Source organism: Hydra vulgaris, chromosome 02 (genome assembly GCF_038396675.1).
Source record: "Hydra vulgaris chromosome 02, alternate assembly HydraT2T_AEP".
In the NCBI taxonomy this organism is placed as follows: Eukaryota; Metazoa; Cnidaria; class Hydrozoa; order Anthoathecata; family Hydridae; genus Hydra; species Hydra vulgaris.
Window position 1 is genome coordinate 17,500,536 of NC_088921.1, and position 16,026 is coordinate 17,516,561.

At 24.8% G+C, this 16,026-nt stretch overlaps 1 protein-coding gene across 2 annotated transcripts in view; it reads right to left on the reverse strand.

Annotated features, from left to right (window-relative positions):
* Positions 1-225: 225 nt before the first annotated feature.
* Positions 226-16,026, reverse strand: part of LOC136076787 (NACHT, LRR and PYD domains-containing protein 3-like) — a 107,074-nt gene continuing 91,273 nt past the window's right edge. For both annotated transcript variants that reach the window (XM_065790238.1, XM_065790237.1), the window contains one exon: positions 226-1,010. In XM_065790238.1, coding sequence (XP_065646310.1) covers positions 376-1,010 — 635 coding nt within the window. In that variant the 3' untranslated portion in view covers positions 226-375. The remainder of the gene's footprint in view (positions 1,011-16,026) is intronic.

The following is a 16,026-nucleotide window of genomic DNA, read 5'->3' on the forward strand; positions in this document are numbered from 1 at the left end:
GTAATAAACATTATAATTAATGTTAATTAAACAATAAACTTAAGAAAAAACTCAAATATCCATTTTGAAAAAATATAATATCAACGTTATTATTATTAATACTATTAAATAAAAACTATAAACAAATATAATATAAAATTATGACTAACAACGATAATAATAATAATAATAATAAATATATATATTATAATAGTTATAATTGATTATTATTAATATATTTTAAGACAAATTAATTATTTCATCCTTTAATAATAAAAATTTATTAAACTATTAAATATTATTAAAATAAATTCGTATATTTCAAAACTTATTTAATTATAAAATAATATATTAAATAATTCATTAATTAATTTATAATTATTGTTTATATTTCATTTAAGATATTAAACATTTTTTTCGTGTTATAAAGTTTTTTAATTTATCGAGGTTATAAAAATATTTTCCACGGTAGTTGATCCTCAACCACTTGACATTCGAACAACGAATCCATTCACAAATCTCTTCAATGAAATCGATGTCGTCGTGAAGTGTAAGACCTAATTCTTCACAAAGATTAATCCACGGAAGAACATTTTCTTCAAAATCTTTTTTCGTTATTAAATAACATGAGATGAATATCCACAACTCTTCAATCTTATCTTTCGGTTTACATCCTTCGAATTCAATTGGACAACCAAACCTGACTTCGCGAACATTTGTTGAACATTGAATTATAAGATTTTTTTCTTCATCACTTAAAATATTTTTATGAACATTTAACGACGATAACTTTCTTCCAGATTTAATGTAATGATTTACGAAATAATTTTCACAAGAAGTTTTGTAAGAAGTTTTTCCATCGCAAATCGAAATCTTCCACTCTCGCTTTCGTTCATCGACGATAAATTTTATTTCATCAGTAAATGATGATTGACTTTCATAAAAACATTCAATGAATAAATTAACGTAATAAGTTTCAAGTCGATAATCGTTTTCATTTTCACTTTGACGAGATAATTTAAGTAGACGATCTAAAGAAAAAATAAATATTATATTAAAATGAACAAATAAATAATAATATAAATAATAATCGAAAATATAAAACATAACATAAATTAAAATAATCTAGATATTAATACATATATTTATACTAAATTAAAATTAACTAAAAAATTATATACAATATATTATTATTAAATACATTACATAATAAAATTATATACATTAATATAAACATTTGGATCATAAATAAAAAAAAAATTAAACTATACACATTAATATTATATTTTACATTAATATTAAATTAGGATCGTGTATAAGAAAAATTAAAATGATGAAACTTTCAATATAATAATTCTTTATTAAAAATTATAAAAAATCTTTCATTAGTTTGAACATAATTTCTATCACATTTTTATAATAAAATAATTTCATTTTATCATAAATCTAACATACTAAAAATAATATAAAACAAAATCATATTTATAATATTAATGAAAATAAATTAATTTTTGTTCAATCACATAATGTAATAAGACACCAAGAAAACAAATGTTATTTAAACACAGATTTGGAGTGAAATGAATGATTTTATAAATCGAATTTGTAATTTTAAATTTAGAACATCGAAAATCTCCTTCGTCAATCATTTTAAATTAAGTTGTGTGAATAAATTATACAAAACTCAAAGAGTGAGAGTTTAAATATTTGTTTATTCGAATTCGACGTTGATTGGAAACTTCAAAAAAAAAGCGCTTTAAGAACAGTATATACTTTGTAATTATTGATAAATTTTATAACAAAAACATTTGATATAATATTCATACAATCGCAATAATAAACAATAATTTTATCGTTAAAGCATAGCTACAAAGCTATGGTTACCAGGTATCCGATTTTTACGGATAAGAGCAAAGTGCCAAAGCAAAGTGCCGATTTTTACGTAGAAGTGCCAAACTATTTTTATTTTGTTCCTAAAGGCGCTCCAAGAAGCCTATACAGACCGTATAGGTCTTACCACTATTAAAATCAAGATTTTCACGATGCTACCCTACGTACAAACATTTATATGTTTTATAGTTGCTATAAAACGTAAATGATTTTAGAAATAAAAAAGCAACAAACTTAGATAAGATAAAAATCGATAACATAATCAATCAAATTTAAAATTTCTTTCGTAAAAATATTTTTAAAACAAATATTACAAATATAAGTTTTATCACTGAAAAAAAAAAGTTATTTCAAGACACTTACCATTTTATAAATATATTTATAAAATGGTATTTTTATGAACTTTAAATATTTAATATTAATTTGTATTCTTAAGCCAAAGTAATTAAGGCTCTCGGCGTATTTAAACATCTGTTGTAAGCAAAAAAAAATTTAATGAACTTTCTGGAATAATGACTGAATTTAGATGAAATTGTACCAACTGTTAAATTAACAGTTGGTACATGTTCATTTAAATGGACAGTTCATACCAATAAAAAAAGAATAATATAAAAGAAAAAAGAAAGTCAATCAAAGATGAAAAGAAAGTCAGTGAAAAATACAGTCTGTTGAAAATACAATTAACACCCGAGTTATGTTGAAAATTATGTTTTATTTCGATCTATATATATTATATTTATAATCGATATAAAATATAAACTTTATAATAATTAATTTTAATTTTTTTTAATTAATGAATTTCCAAAAAAAGTGAAAAACCACAGCTTATTCTTTTTAATATATTAAGAATAAGCTGAAGTTGTTTACTTTTTTTTGCACTTTTCTCTTGTTATTTTATAAAAAAAAAATTTACTTTATATAAAATTTATTTTTGTTTAAATTTAGTTTCAAAACAAAACTTTTTAAAATAAAAACAAATAATTAAATATATAATGAAATATACTCACGAAGTTTAAGAAGTTTTGTAACCAATGTCAATTAATAAACAATGATAACAAAATGACATTTTAAAACTCGATCATCGAACTTTAAAAATCTTTTGACAAATTCGAACAAAACAAAGAAAATTTGTATTGCTAATAGATATTGAAGTATATCGTAACTACCGCAACCGGTAAAAAAACATTTGTGATATTTCAGGATCAAATTTTTTGATCACATTTTATAAAATGACTGTAAATCACGTTTGAAGTTTGAAAATATGTAGATTAATAATTTAGACATTTTCATTGGAGAACATAAACTAATAATTTTAAAGATTTTCTATGAAATAAAATAATATAAAAACGATAAGAATTTAAAAAAAACTTTCTTTGACAACATTATCGTCATTTTAAAGTCACTAAGAGATAAGTGAAATAAACATTATTTTAAAAGAAAATAAATTCGCACGACTTTTTTACATTGATCAGATCCAAGATTAAAGTTTGTGTTTTTATATTGCCATTTTAACAAAATTAAATGCAATTCGCACATGACCTGTGTGAGATTTTACAAAAAAGGAATTGCCAATTACTAGGTTAAAAAAATAGGGAAAACACACGGAAAAAAGGTTTTATAGAAAATACTTTGTATATGTGACTGCTTAAGACTGGTTTTTTAGGACACATTATAATTGGTAAAAGCAAATTTTAAATTTAAGAATAATTTAAATTTATTGTTTTATGTTTGCTTAAAGTAAATATTTAAAACAACTTTGGGCGATACTAATTCGTTGATCGAACTTTTTTCGGACGCAGTTTGTCGTTTATTATAATGAAATTCCCAAAATAAGAAAAATAAAAAATGTTAATACTAGCCGTTTATACTTTTAAAAATAATTATTAAACCTCAAATGTTTTAAAATTTTAAAAAATTTTAAAACATTTCATTCTAATACATTTTATCTTTTTTTGTTCTCTCAGCTTAAATTAACATGTTTTTTTGTGATATTGGGTCAAATCATTATATATCAACCAATTTGATGAAAACTTTGTGATTCACCATCTCTGATTTTTCTGATCCTTACATATTGTTATGTGCATTATGTAGATACGTTATATTTGAAACTTGAGACTTCCAAGTAAAATGGTTCAGAAATTATAGATTTAGAAACATGACATGGTGGCACCCCTCGATTTAAAAATGGTCAAAACAGACTACTTTACAGCTGTATAACTTTTTTCTCACTTTCAACAAGTGTCTCAGTTTTTCTAGAACTATTTTCTGGATAGTTCTCTTTTTAAAAAAGTGGTTTTTATTAACCTGTATTTAATTAGTAAAAAAATTATAACCTCCTCAACTTTGGAAAAATTCTTAAATATGTTAAAATATGCCAAAATAAAACTAACTGTAGCATTTTATTATTCATCCACAAGTCTTTACAGATAAGTTTTCTGATTAGGTACTACTGTCTGCAATAAGTGGGCAAAATATAGGTAGCTTGTAGCACTTTAGAATTTAAATATATCTTAAAGCAAAACATCCATTCGCCAAAAAAGTCAAATTTTCTAACACTTTGTTTTGATTGAAGATTAACAGCAAATAAGACCATTAGACCCAACTATCTGAAAATGCAAACATTATAAACTTGTCAAAATCACACTAAAAATGCATTTTTAAATAACTCTTTTTTTCATTTGTCAGCGGTTGAATGCGTTACTAGAGACCAGAGCCCCTCTAATCTGCCTGCTGGCCTATTTGAAGAGTGCAACTAATATTAAGCCATTTCTTAATAAAAAGAAAGATATGGTTGGCTGCCCTCTCATTGATCTGGTCTTTGTAGAAGATAGGGGCACAAATAAAGGGGGCAGTAACTTTTTAGAGACCTTCATTATGGTTCAAATGAAAGTCTCTAAATTAATTTAGATATTTAGATACTTAATATCTAAATATCTAAATTAATTTTAAATTGAAATTGTTATTTCTTTAAATTCTATTTTATTATAGGTATTCAGTGGTCTGTATGCGGTATGGACCACATTTTAAAACAACTTTTTAAAAAACTAATTTGTTGAAACAACTTTTTAAAAAACTAATTTGTTGAAAAAAACTTAAGCGTATATTTATTATGTTATAAGTAAAGTTAAAAGTAATTAACTTAATTAAGTTAATTAAATGTCATTAATGTTATAACATAAAGATTGTGGTTTCTCCTTTAATAACTTTATAACTTTGTTATATTGAGAAGAAGACAAATCAACCAAATAATTTATTTAAATTTTTTACAGATAAACATTGTTTGACTTGGTTTCTTTATTTTACTTTTGCTGAATCTAAATTTGTATTTGAAATAAATCTGAATTTAAACTTATTTTGTAATTGACAGTGATTGATTGTGCTTAAATAGGTATTTAAAAATTTTTTTTCAATAAATTTCTTCAGTTTTCATAATGGTTTGTCATTATTATAAAAAAAAACCCATCTGCCTCATATACTTTAAAAGATATTAATTCTAATTTTGCCCACTTATTGCAGACAATATTAACTAATCAGAAAACTTATCTGTAAAGTCTTGTGGATGAATAGTAAAATGCTACAGTAAGGGGGGCCACTATGTCATGTTTCTAAGGCTATATTTTCTCAACCATTGTACTTGGAAGTCTGAAATTTCGAATTTAACCTAACTACATAATGCACATAACAATATGTAAAAATCTGGAATATCAAAGATGGTGACCCGCAGGACATTGGTTGAAATATAATAATTTGACCCTATCATTTATCATCTATGAGTCAAAATTATTCGATGAGTAAAAAAAAAACATGTCTTCCTAACGCCACCAACTATTTATTTATTTATCAAACTATTTTTAAAAGTAATAATTATACATAACTCATGAATAAAACTAAAACAGTAGAGAATTAACAAAAAAATTTCACTGCATTAAAAATATAAAAATCATCCTTTACGAATAAAATATTTACACTTTAAGTATTAAAATGTTGTAAACTGTCTAAATAAAAACAAAATAAGCAATGAATCCAACAACAACACAAGAAAACATATAACAAAAGAATTCTATCTCAATGTCCTCAAAAATCAGATAGATAATATATATTTCTTGAACACATCACGCTATAAATGTGTTTATATTTTGTGTAGATAATCTCTCTCTCTCTCTCTCTCTCTCTCTCTCTCTCTCTCTCTCTATATATATATATATATATATATATATATATATATATATATATATATATATATATATAGATTATCTATAATAGATTAGTATAATAGTATAATCATCTATGTATGTATAATCTAAATATATATATTTTTAACATATATATGTATATATATATATATATATATATATATATATATATATATATATATATATATATATATATATGTTAAAAAAATAAATTTATATGTATACTGATAACATATTATATTGTCATAACAAGTATTAATTTATATATTTACTGTATAAATTTCTTAATTTAGTTTATGTTTGCTTTTTATCAGATATTTTTGCAGATATTCGGTCAGAAAAGAACTTGTATGGTTACCAATTTGCAGGGGAGGTTCCAGCATTTTTTGGTCTTTGAGATTGCGATGATTGGAGCTTGGGAAAAAAAAACAAAATTTTTGCCCCACACCCCTGCCGCAAACGTGAGAGCTCACAGGCAAAATCATTCCAGTTTTTTTGCAAAGCATCCTAATTTGACATAAGTATAAACATATAAACGTTTGGAGTTTGCTCTATGTCTGGAAGTTAGCTATCTTAAAGACCAAAAAATCCTGGATCCACCCCTGCCAAATTGTTGGCAGGGGCGGATCCAGCATTTTTTGGAAGAAGAAGATTAGAGAAGAAGATGTTCGGAAACTTAAAAATATATTGTTTCAGCCATGCAATAAGATAAAACATGATAATATTATTCTTGATTACACCAAAACAGGGAAAACCAAAAATACTTAAACAACAAATGAAAAAAGTAGAAAAATTGCTACACAATACTATGTCAACCAAAACCATTCAAAAATTTGTGTTTGTAAGAACATTTTCTGACAAATAATATTTCCAATTTAGGGAAAATGATTTAATGGTGTGTTACCTTGCCAATATTTATCAGGTGAATTAGCTTAGAGAACTCGTGATGGAAACAGACGAGAAACAATAAACAATGTTAAACAAAGCCATAAGAAGTTTTATTCAAGTCTTTGAGCTACAGAAAGTCATTATGGTCGCAAGAAATGTGTAAAACTTTATCTTCAAACATGTTCAAAATGTATTAACAAGTTATACAATATCTTTAAAAAGTCACTTATGATTGATCTTTCTATTTCTTATAAGAAACTTTTTCTATTTTTTATAAGAAACATTTTTTGTTTCTTATGAAAAACATTTTGTATACAAAATATTTTACAGAGTATTTGTTGGTGAATTTAATTCATTTCTTTTCATTTGAACCGCCTGCTTCTGATACTTGCACATTTGACAATGATTAAAAATTGCATTTGTATTGGAAAGGCTGATTATTTAATTAAGCTGAAAATTCACAAGAGTTACGATACAAGAAACACTTTACTCAAGGCAACTTAGCTTCTATAATTTAGGCCTGTATGATTTGAATAGCAAATTATACTCTTACACCTGGTTAGAATTCCAAGCAGGTTGAGGATCAAATAATGTTGCCAATGCAGTATATCATTTTCTAACAATACTTATGCCAAAATCATTGCATTTCACTAATGATTTTGACACACTTCATTTAGTTAGTAATGGTAGAGGTCAAAATAAAAACAAAATTGTGTTAGTAATGGCACAATTTTGGCTGTTTAATTCATCAAATCATATAAAGAAAGTTAAGTTTTTCCAGTGATAAAACATAATTTTTTACCATGTGATTATTTGACTGGATTGAAAAGATCTGAAAGCAAACAATGAAATACTAGAGCCCAGTGGTTTTGTGCAAATTTTTAAGTCATTGTAATACTATAAAACAGACTTAATTTAAAATAGTTTGTAAAAGACTGGAAAATGTCATCCATTTTGACATAAACCTTTTGTTGGATTTTTACAATTTAAATGATTTATATTTAAGTAAAAAGTTCACAAACATAGAAAATAAAGGAAAGAAACATGCGTTCAATCTAATAAATATAATGGAAAATCGTTTTATTAGTTAAGCGAAGCTCAAAGATATACATCATTTACTAACTGGAATGGAATTCCATTTACTTAATGGAAAGCATATATATAGTATATAAACATGGCCCAGGAGTTTTTACATCTCTCTGTCTGATACGGGCTTTACCCTTCTTGCCAACTTAATACAAAATTTACCATGCCATCCTAAAAACTTTTTTTTGCTGCCCCCAAACAACTCGCCACCTGCAAAACAGTTGCTGAACCTACCCTATTTAAATTAAACTCTTCATTTTATTATTAAAATAGTCACTAGTCAAGATTACCTCAAAAAAGTGTTTTTTAATTCAGTTAAAAATATAAATTTCCAATCAAAACCAGATAAAAAAAATTGACAAACAAAACCAGATAAAATGTTTTTAATTTTTCAATTAAAATAAAATAAAAAATAGCATGATTTTTAAATTTTTGTCTGAAACATTCCTTCTACTATATCTTCTGATTTTTATCAGTTTAACCAATTGAAAAACTTTTTTGTTAATATATCGGAAATAAAAAGAAGTGAATTATCAGGTTTTGCAAATACACTCCTCAAAGGTTCTTAGTTGTTTACTGCAACAACAAAAAAAGTTGTCAAATAAATAACTTTAGTTTTTATCGTAAATTAACATAAAAAATGTCAACTTATAGTGTATTAAGGACATTATAACAAATGTTCTTAGTTGTTTACCGAAACAACAAAAAAGTAGGTTGTCAAGCTTTTAGATCTTGATTTTAGGTATTGTATGAAATTGAAAAACCATTGTCTTGTTAAGATTTTTATGCTCTGATTTAGATGTTCTATGGTAACAAAGAGTACGATAGTTTATTATCATTTAGTTTGTTAATTAAAAATGGAATTTCATTATGTAAAATTATCATCTAAATGAAATTATTTATCATTAACATACAATTTTAAAAGAAGCATGAACTACACAAAATAATATATTTTTTTAAAAGAATATATGATGTTTTATCGAAAACATCATTTAGCAACTGATTTAAACAAATCCTAACCAAACATTACCTTGCTGAAAAAAATAACACTAACATAATTGTGTCTCTTATGTATATTATATATATTTATAAACAAATATCAATTTTTATCAAAACATTTTCATCATAATTTATAAGTAGATTTCATCAAAATAAATTTTGATACTCAAAAGATACAACTATATAAATTTTAGAACAGATTTCATAAAAATTTTACATTTTTTTAAAAAAAAATGCGTCTTTAAATTTGTTTACAAAAGTTTCTTATATGCATACCTAAAATCAAAAAAATTAAAAAAAAAGAAACCTAAAATAAATAACTTTAGGGTCATTCCATATCAAATGGCTCCAGGATAGCACCTTAGATTTGCTTCAAACTTCAACTACCCACATATTTTATAAAAAAAAAAACAACAACAAACAAAACATAATCCATAAAATTTGAACTTGATCTGCCTAAAAGTTATGAAAATTGAATAGTTATTGAAAAAGTTAAAGTTATTGAAATTTTGAATAGTTATAGTATTTTACCCAAATAATCCATTTCAGGTGATAATCTTTTTTATTTACAAGATAAAGTCAAAAATCTATATTAAGTTCTAGAAACTTAAATTTCTTGGAAATATAAATTTCTTAGTTAATATTGATTCAAATATAACTTTTGACAGGTTGGTTAATCAAGCTAAAAATTGCAGGATTTATTTTATTACAAAATCTGCGATAGTTGAAATTTAAAACCATTCTGAGCAGATTTCATATGGAATGACTTTTTATCCAAAAACATCTAAAAGAGCTGGTGATTTTAAAATTATTATTTATTCTTATCTTATGTCATCATACAAAAAACAAAAATGGTTAAAAATAAAACCCAAAGTAAAAATAACTTTATCTAAAAACACCTAGGAGTCAATGTGATGTGATTTTAAAATCAATCTAACCAGTGAAGAACATGGAGATTGAGTAATATTTTATGCAATAAAAAGTGATGCAATCATTATTATTATAACAGCAATTATTATATACTCATTATTAATCGAAAGGATAAATAAGTTATTTCGCTTTGTACAAAGTCACAGAATAATTGTTAGAAAAAACTTTTTCATGTTAGCTTTCAAACTTAGTTTTTTCCTATTTTCTATATGTCTATTTTCTTTATTTCAAAATACTCACTCATAGCTTAGATAATTGCACTGGTGGGCTCCAAAAACTCTATTCAATATTATCAATTTTAAATTATCTATTTATTAAACTAAATTCAATCAATCAGACTTTACTTTTTTACTGGAAATTTTATTTAATAAGGTTTTAGTTATATTAATTATGGTTATTCATTCCATGTATTTAAATGCCCCAATAGCATACAAGAGCACACACACACTAAGGCGTAATGATAGAAATTAAAAAAATAAATTAGGGCCGTAATGACAAGTTTTTTTTTTTTGAAGTAGGGGGAGAGAGGGGTTCTCATATTGGGTAAGTTGATCCATTAGCCACGGCACTGGATCAACTTACCCAATATGAGAAAACAATTATGTGAGATGGATAGAGTTGTGTTACTAATGATCTGATTATTGCTTACAGTGCATATGATGGATTAAAGTCTAAACTTTATGCATGACTGATTGTGCATTAAATAAAAAAACAACTAAGTATTGTAACATACTTTTTGTAATGTCATTAAAGATCTTAAGGAAACCCACAATGAAGTATTCACTGTGGTAACAAATAATGAAAAAAAGGTAAAAAAAAAAAGAAGAGATTTTTACATAGAAATTTATACAAACCTTTTATTATATGGGTGTTTTGAACATTATTTAAATCTTTTAGAAAATGAAAGTAACCCACACAGATGCCATTAAACATGTGGTTGAAGTGCAGAAGTATTTTCACAATACACATCAACCACAACCACAGTAAATAATATTTTGTATTTGTGGATTATTAACTGCAAGTATAATAAATATATAAAAGTTTAAGATTAACTATTAAAAAACAAGAAGCACGCATGCACATACAAAAGAAGCACGCATACTACATAGTTAATAGACATGTTTTAACTACTCAAATAAAAATCTGGAAACTTATATATTATATTAAGTTGGTTTTACATAGTATATTAGCACTAAAACTTGAAGCATATGGCTTTACATCTGTCATTGAAGTGGATAATTTCTTTTTTAACTGATAAGAAGCAAAGAGTTGTACTTGGAGAAAGTGTATCATCATGTATGGACATAGTAAGCGGTGTAGCACAAGGTTCTGTGCTTGGTCCAATTGCATTTTTAATATACATCAATGATCTTTCAAGTCAACCTCCAAACCAACTGTTATGTATGCAGATGATTTTAAAGTAATAGCTGAAGTTAATAATGAAACGGATGCACAGGCGTATTAATTTCAAATGACTTAAAATAGGAACCACAAATTAAAATTGCATCATCTATTGCAAAATATAAATTTGGTATAATGTGTAAATCATTTTAGTATAAAGATAGTGAATTAATAAAATTGCTGTATTGTAGTCAAATACGCCCACATTTAGGATTTGTAATACAGGTATGGAGTCCTTTTATTGAAAAAGATATAAACATATTAGAAAAAAATCAAAAACATGTAATGAAATCTATACCTGAGCTATATCATCTATTATACAATGAAAGACTAGAAAATATTGAAATTGACATCTTTAAAATAATGAAGAATACAAGGAGATCTCATACAAATGTACAACTGGTTTAATCTTATTAGCAAATTTAATAGTAGTAGTGTCCCTTTGAGCATGTTTGACACGAAACCCTTGGCAGCCATTGCAACCGAGGTAATGGCGAGAAAGAGTTGCAGCACTTAGTTTTATAAGAAAATGTGAACAAACATTTTAAACTTCAAGAGAATTTTGTATTTGAAAATATTGCATATTTTCAAATCAAAATACTCTTGAAGTTTTATAGAGATTTTATACAAAGATATATAACGATATTATAATCTTTAACAAACAAAAATTTTTTTAAAAAAGCTGAAAATTCTGAAAATATCATAAAATGGGGGGAAGTTTGTTGCATATGTGTCATGATTGAGATACTTATGTCATTTTAGTTTTACATTTCACGTTTTCTACAACTAAGTTGAGTTTGTGCAAGGAAAATAAGTATATAACATATATAAAATCTATAGAACTATAAAGTTGTCTTGTTTTGCTTTTTAAGTAACAAAAATTAAAAAGTAAGCTGATGATTTTAACTTGTCATGCGGGGACCTTTACTTTTTTGAAACAGTAATGAGGGTTTAAAAAATATGTTTTTTATTAAGAACATAACTGAAGATTTGAATTTTGTATTTACAATACACCATTTTATTTAAATCAAAATTTTTAAAATTAATAAAAAGTCAACTTGGATGATTTTAACTGATAATGCATGAGACACTGCAAATGAAATATCGTTCAATCTTCCATTATCATAATCATAAATAATATAATTTTTGAATATACTTTTATTTATAAATAGTATGCGCTTTTTAATATTTAATCTGTTTTTAAAGTTTCAAAAATTTAATTTTTTATAGTTTTAATGAAGCATGTTTTGTAAGTAATGTATTAAAATTGTATCTTGACAGGCTGTTAATTATATAAAAGCTAAAGATGACCATGTTTTAAAAGTTAGCAAGTTGCTTTTTATTTTTTATTGGTTTTAAATAATTTTTGTTGGATATTCAATCATATTTTATATGAATCTAACTACTTACAATGTTATCGTCTGATGGTGATAGTTAGATTTTATAAAGTTAAATTTACCTATAAAGAATCTTTTGAATTTATTTCTTAAAAAATTTACATATGTTTTTTTTTAGTTTCTAATTCAACATTTTGTGCAAAATGTTTAAAATGGAATAACAATGTAGGGAAATAGGGGTATCTAATAAGAACTTTTAATGAAAAATTTTTTTTACAGTGTATGCACTTTATGATGTGTCTTTATCTGTTTATGAAAATATTAATTTTTTTAATTAAAAGGATCCTATTTCTAATAAAAATAAACATTTTACTATATGCTTTTTTTTATTTATTTTTTTGTTTATATAATTTTACCTTTATTATTTTGTTGCTTTGATTATCTCATCTTTATTATTTCTTAAGTTCTCCTAATAACCATTGCGCTAACATCATAATTCAAGTACTTTATAAATCATAATTGTAAATTTACTTGGTTCAAATGTTAAAATGTTAGTATGGTTTTAACTTAGTAAACATTAATTTTTTTTTTAATTTACTATGTTGATCATTCGCTAATAGTTATATTAGCTATAAAAATTAATATATTATTTTATAGCTAATATATTATATTAATATATTATATTAATATAAATATTAATATATTAGGTATAAAAGTTAAAAAGAAATTAGTTTGTCGCAATCAAAGTAAAAATAATTTTATTTTTTGGTCAAATTACAAAATTTGTTTGCATTGATTGCTTATAAGTGTTTGTGCTTTTGTGTCTTTGCAATAAATGTCTTTTGTTTTAGATTTTGATTATTTTTAACAATGCTCTAGAAAAAAACATTAGCAAAAGGTAAATTAGTTTGTAGTGATGATATGTTATGTTTTTACTTTTTTTAATTTTTAATTTAATTTTTTTTCATTTTAGATAAATATTACCATGCTTTTTTAGCATATTGCAGAACAAATAAACAGGAGTCTATTGCCGAACAGATAAAACTATATCTCATAAGGTGTGGACTAAAATTTAAGGCAAAAGCTCAACCCTTTTTTTTTTTAATAGGGAGTGTGGATCCTGCAGAATGTACAATATTAGGAGAGAGAGTTGTGAGAAAATTAGTATTTCTGTATTTGGTTAATCTAAACTGTCAATTTATGATGCAGCTGTAGTTGAATTTTTTTTGTAAAGTTTTTTATATTTTTTTTGGTTTTGTTATTATGAATAAATAAATTGATTTCCAGTTAATGTGGTGTATTTTTTCCTTTTTTTTAACTTGATTACTTTTTTTAGATTTATCAGATGACATATTTGTTCAATATTGACTTGAATAGAATTAAAAACTATTGAAAATTGCTGTGTTTTGTTTATAAATGTGTAAATAAAACTATTTTTTATTTTACAAAGCTCTTCGGCATTTCTTTTGAAACCACAAAAAATATAAAACTTATTACAATATGGAGAGGTCTCAAATCTACAAAAACAACACTGATGACAACGTACTATATCAATGAGCTATTAATAATATGCGTTAAGAAAAAAAACAACCTACTTTTAAATTTCTTATAGGCTCTATGTATGTGGAAAAGGTAACAAAGAATAGATAAAGAAATGATCGGTGTGGAATAAAAAAGTATTAAAATGGTTGCTTTTATAAAGAACCATATTTTGTAGGTCCTGAAAGCTCGGAAAAAGGAAAAGGGTCAATGAGCAATAGACTTACAAAGACCCATATTTTTATGGGTCCAATCAGCTAGTGATTTAGAAAAAATAACTTGTAAAATACCCCCTCAACATCCATGCTCTTTTAAATTTTCAGGACCATCTTTATACATTCAAGGTAACAAACATCATTTATTTACAGATAAGAAATATTTAAATCAAAATCGTGAGAGTTTTTTTTACAAATCAAACAGTCAAATTCTGGAACAAATTACCAATTGAAACAGCGGTTAAGAATCTCATCTTATTTAAAGCTAATTTTCTTGTTTTATCTGTAAAAGATTGAACATGGTGTTAAATCTCAACAGTATTGTATATATATATATATATATATATCTTAGGGGTATTCAAAAAAAGTGAATTTTCAAGTCTAAAAAACCATACCTCCTAAATTTGGGGCAAATATATAAAAAATGAGCCTCACAAAGTTTGAGCGCTGTCCTTTCACTTTTGACCCCCCCTCAAGCTAATAATTTAGGGGAAAATTGACCAAAAAGTGGTCGTTTTCGGGCATCTTGAGGGAGGGGCAATTTTTTTTTTTTTTTCAAATTTTTTTTTTCTGCTATATATATATATATATATATATAGGCCTATATTTTTGTTTAAAAATATATGTTTGGTGATATTGAAAATCATGAAAATTGCTATTTTTTAAAATATATTTTCTGTTATGCCTAATGTTATATACATATATTTTTGTGTAAATTCTGATAGTTTAAAACTTTGAATTTTTCTAATAAATACAGATTAGTACATACAATAAACATTAAAAATGAGTGAAGCACAACTTAGGTCAATGAAAAAGGAACTTTTTATTATAAAAGAGGCAAAACCAGCTATATCAGGTATAAACATTTTTATTAATATTGGAATTATAATGAGTCATAAGTTGCTAAAAAATTTATTTTATTTATAAAATATAAATTTTTCTATTTAGATATACAACTTCCAACAGGCTTGGATATACTTCAACATTTAATATATAACCAACAATGTCGATCTGTATCAATATCAAGTATTATTGCTTGTCCCCCTAAAAAAAATTTTTCTAGATGTTCGGAGAGTTGTTGTGAATGTGTTTTGTCTAAAATCAAGAGACCCTGGATTAAAGCTGGATTTGATGTGTTAACTGATTTAAGTTTAGTTAAAAAACTTTTTAAATTGCATAAGTCCTATTCCAACTTGAAAAAAAATGCAAAAAGGGGAAATAGTGGTGATTTGGCTAAACAAAACGAGTTAGAGATTGAAATAAAAAAACTTTTTTGGGCTGGTAATTCTAATCTCAAAGACACAATCAGTAAAGATAAAAAAAGATCACTAAAAGACAAGATTGAAGATCTAAAATTTCTTGAAGATCAGGAAAATGAAAGAAAGTTTGTTATTGGTTCAGAGGATATTAAATATAGAAAAAAGGTATTCAATACTTTTAATTAATTACTTTAGCTCTTTCTCAAGCTCTGTTAATTCTTTTTTCCACTAATTTTAAAATTAAAAACTAAAACTACATTTTTTCTGTTAATTAGGCAAAAGAAAGCATCAGGAAGAAAAATCGTTTACA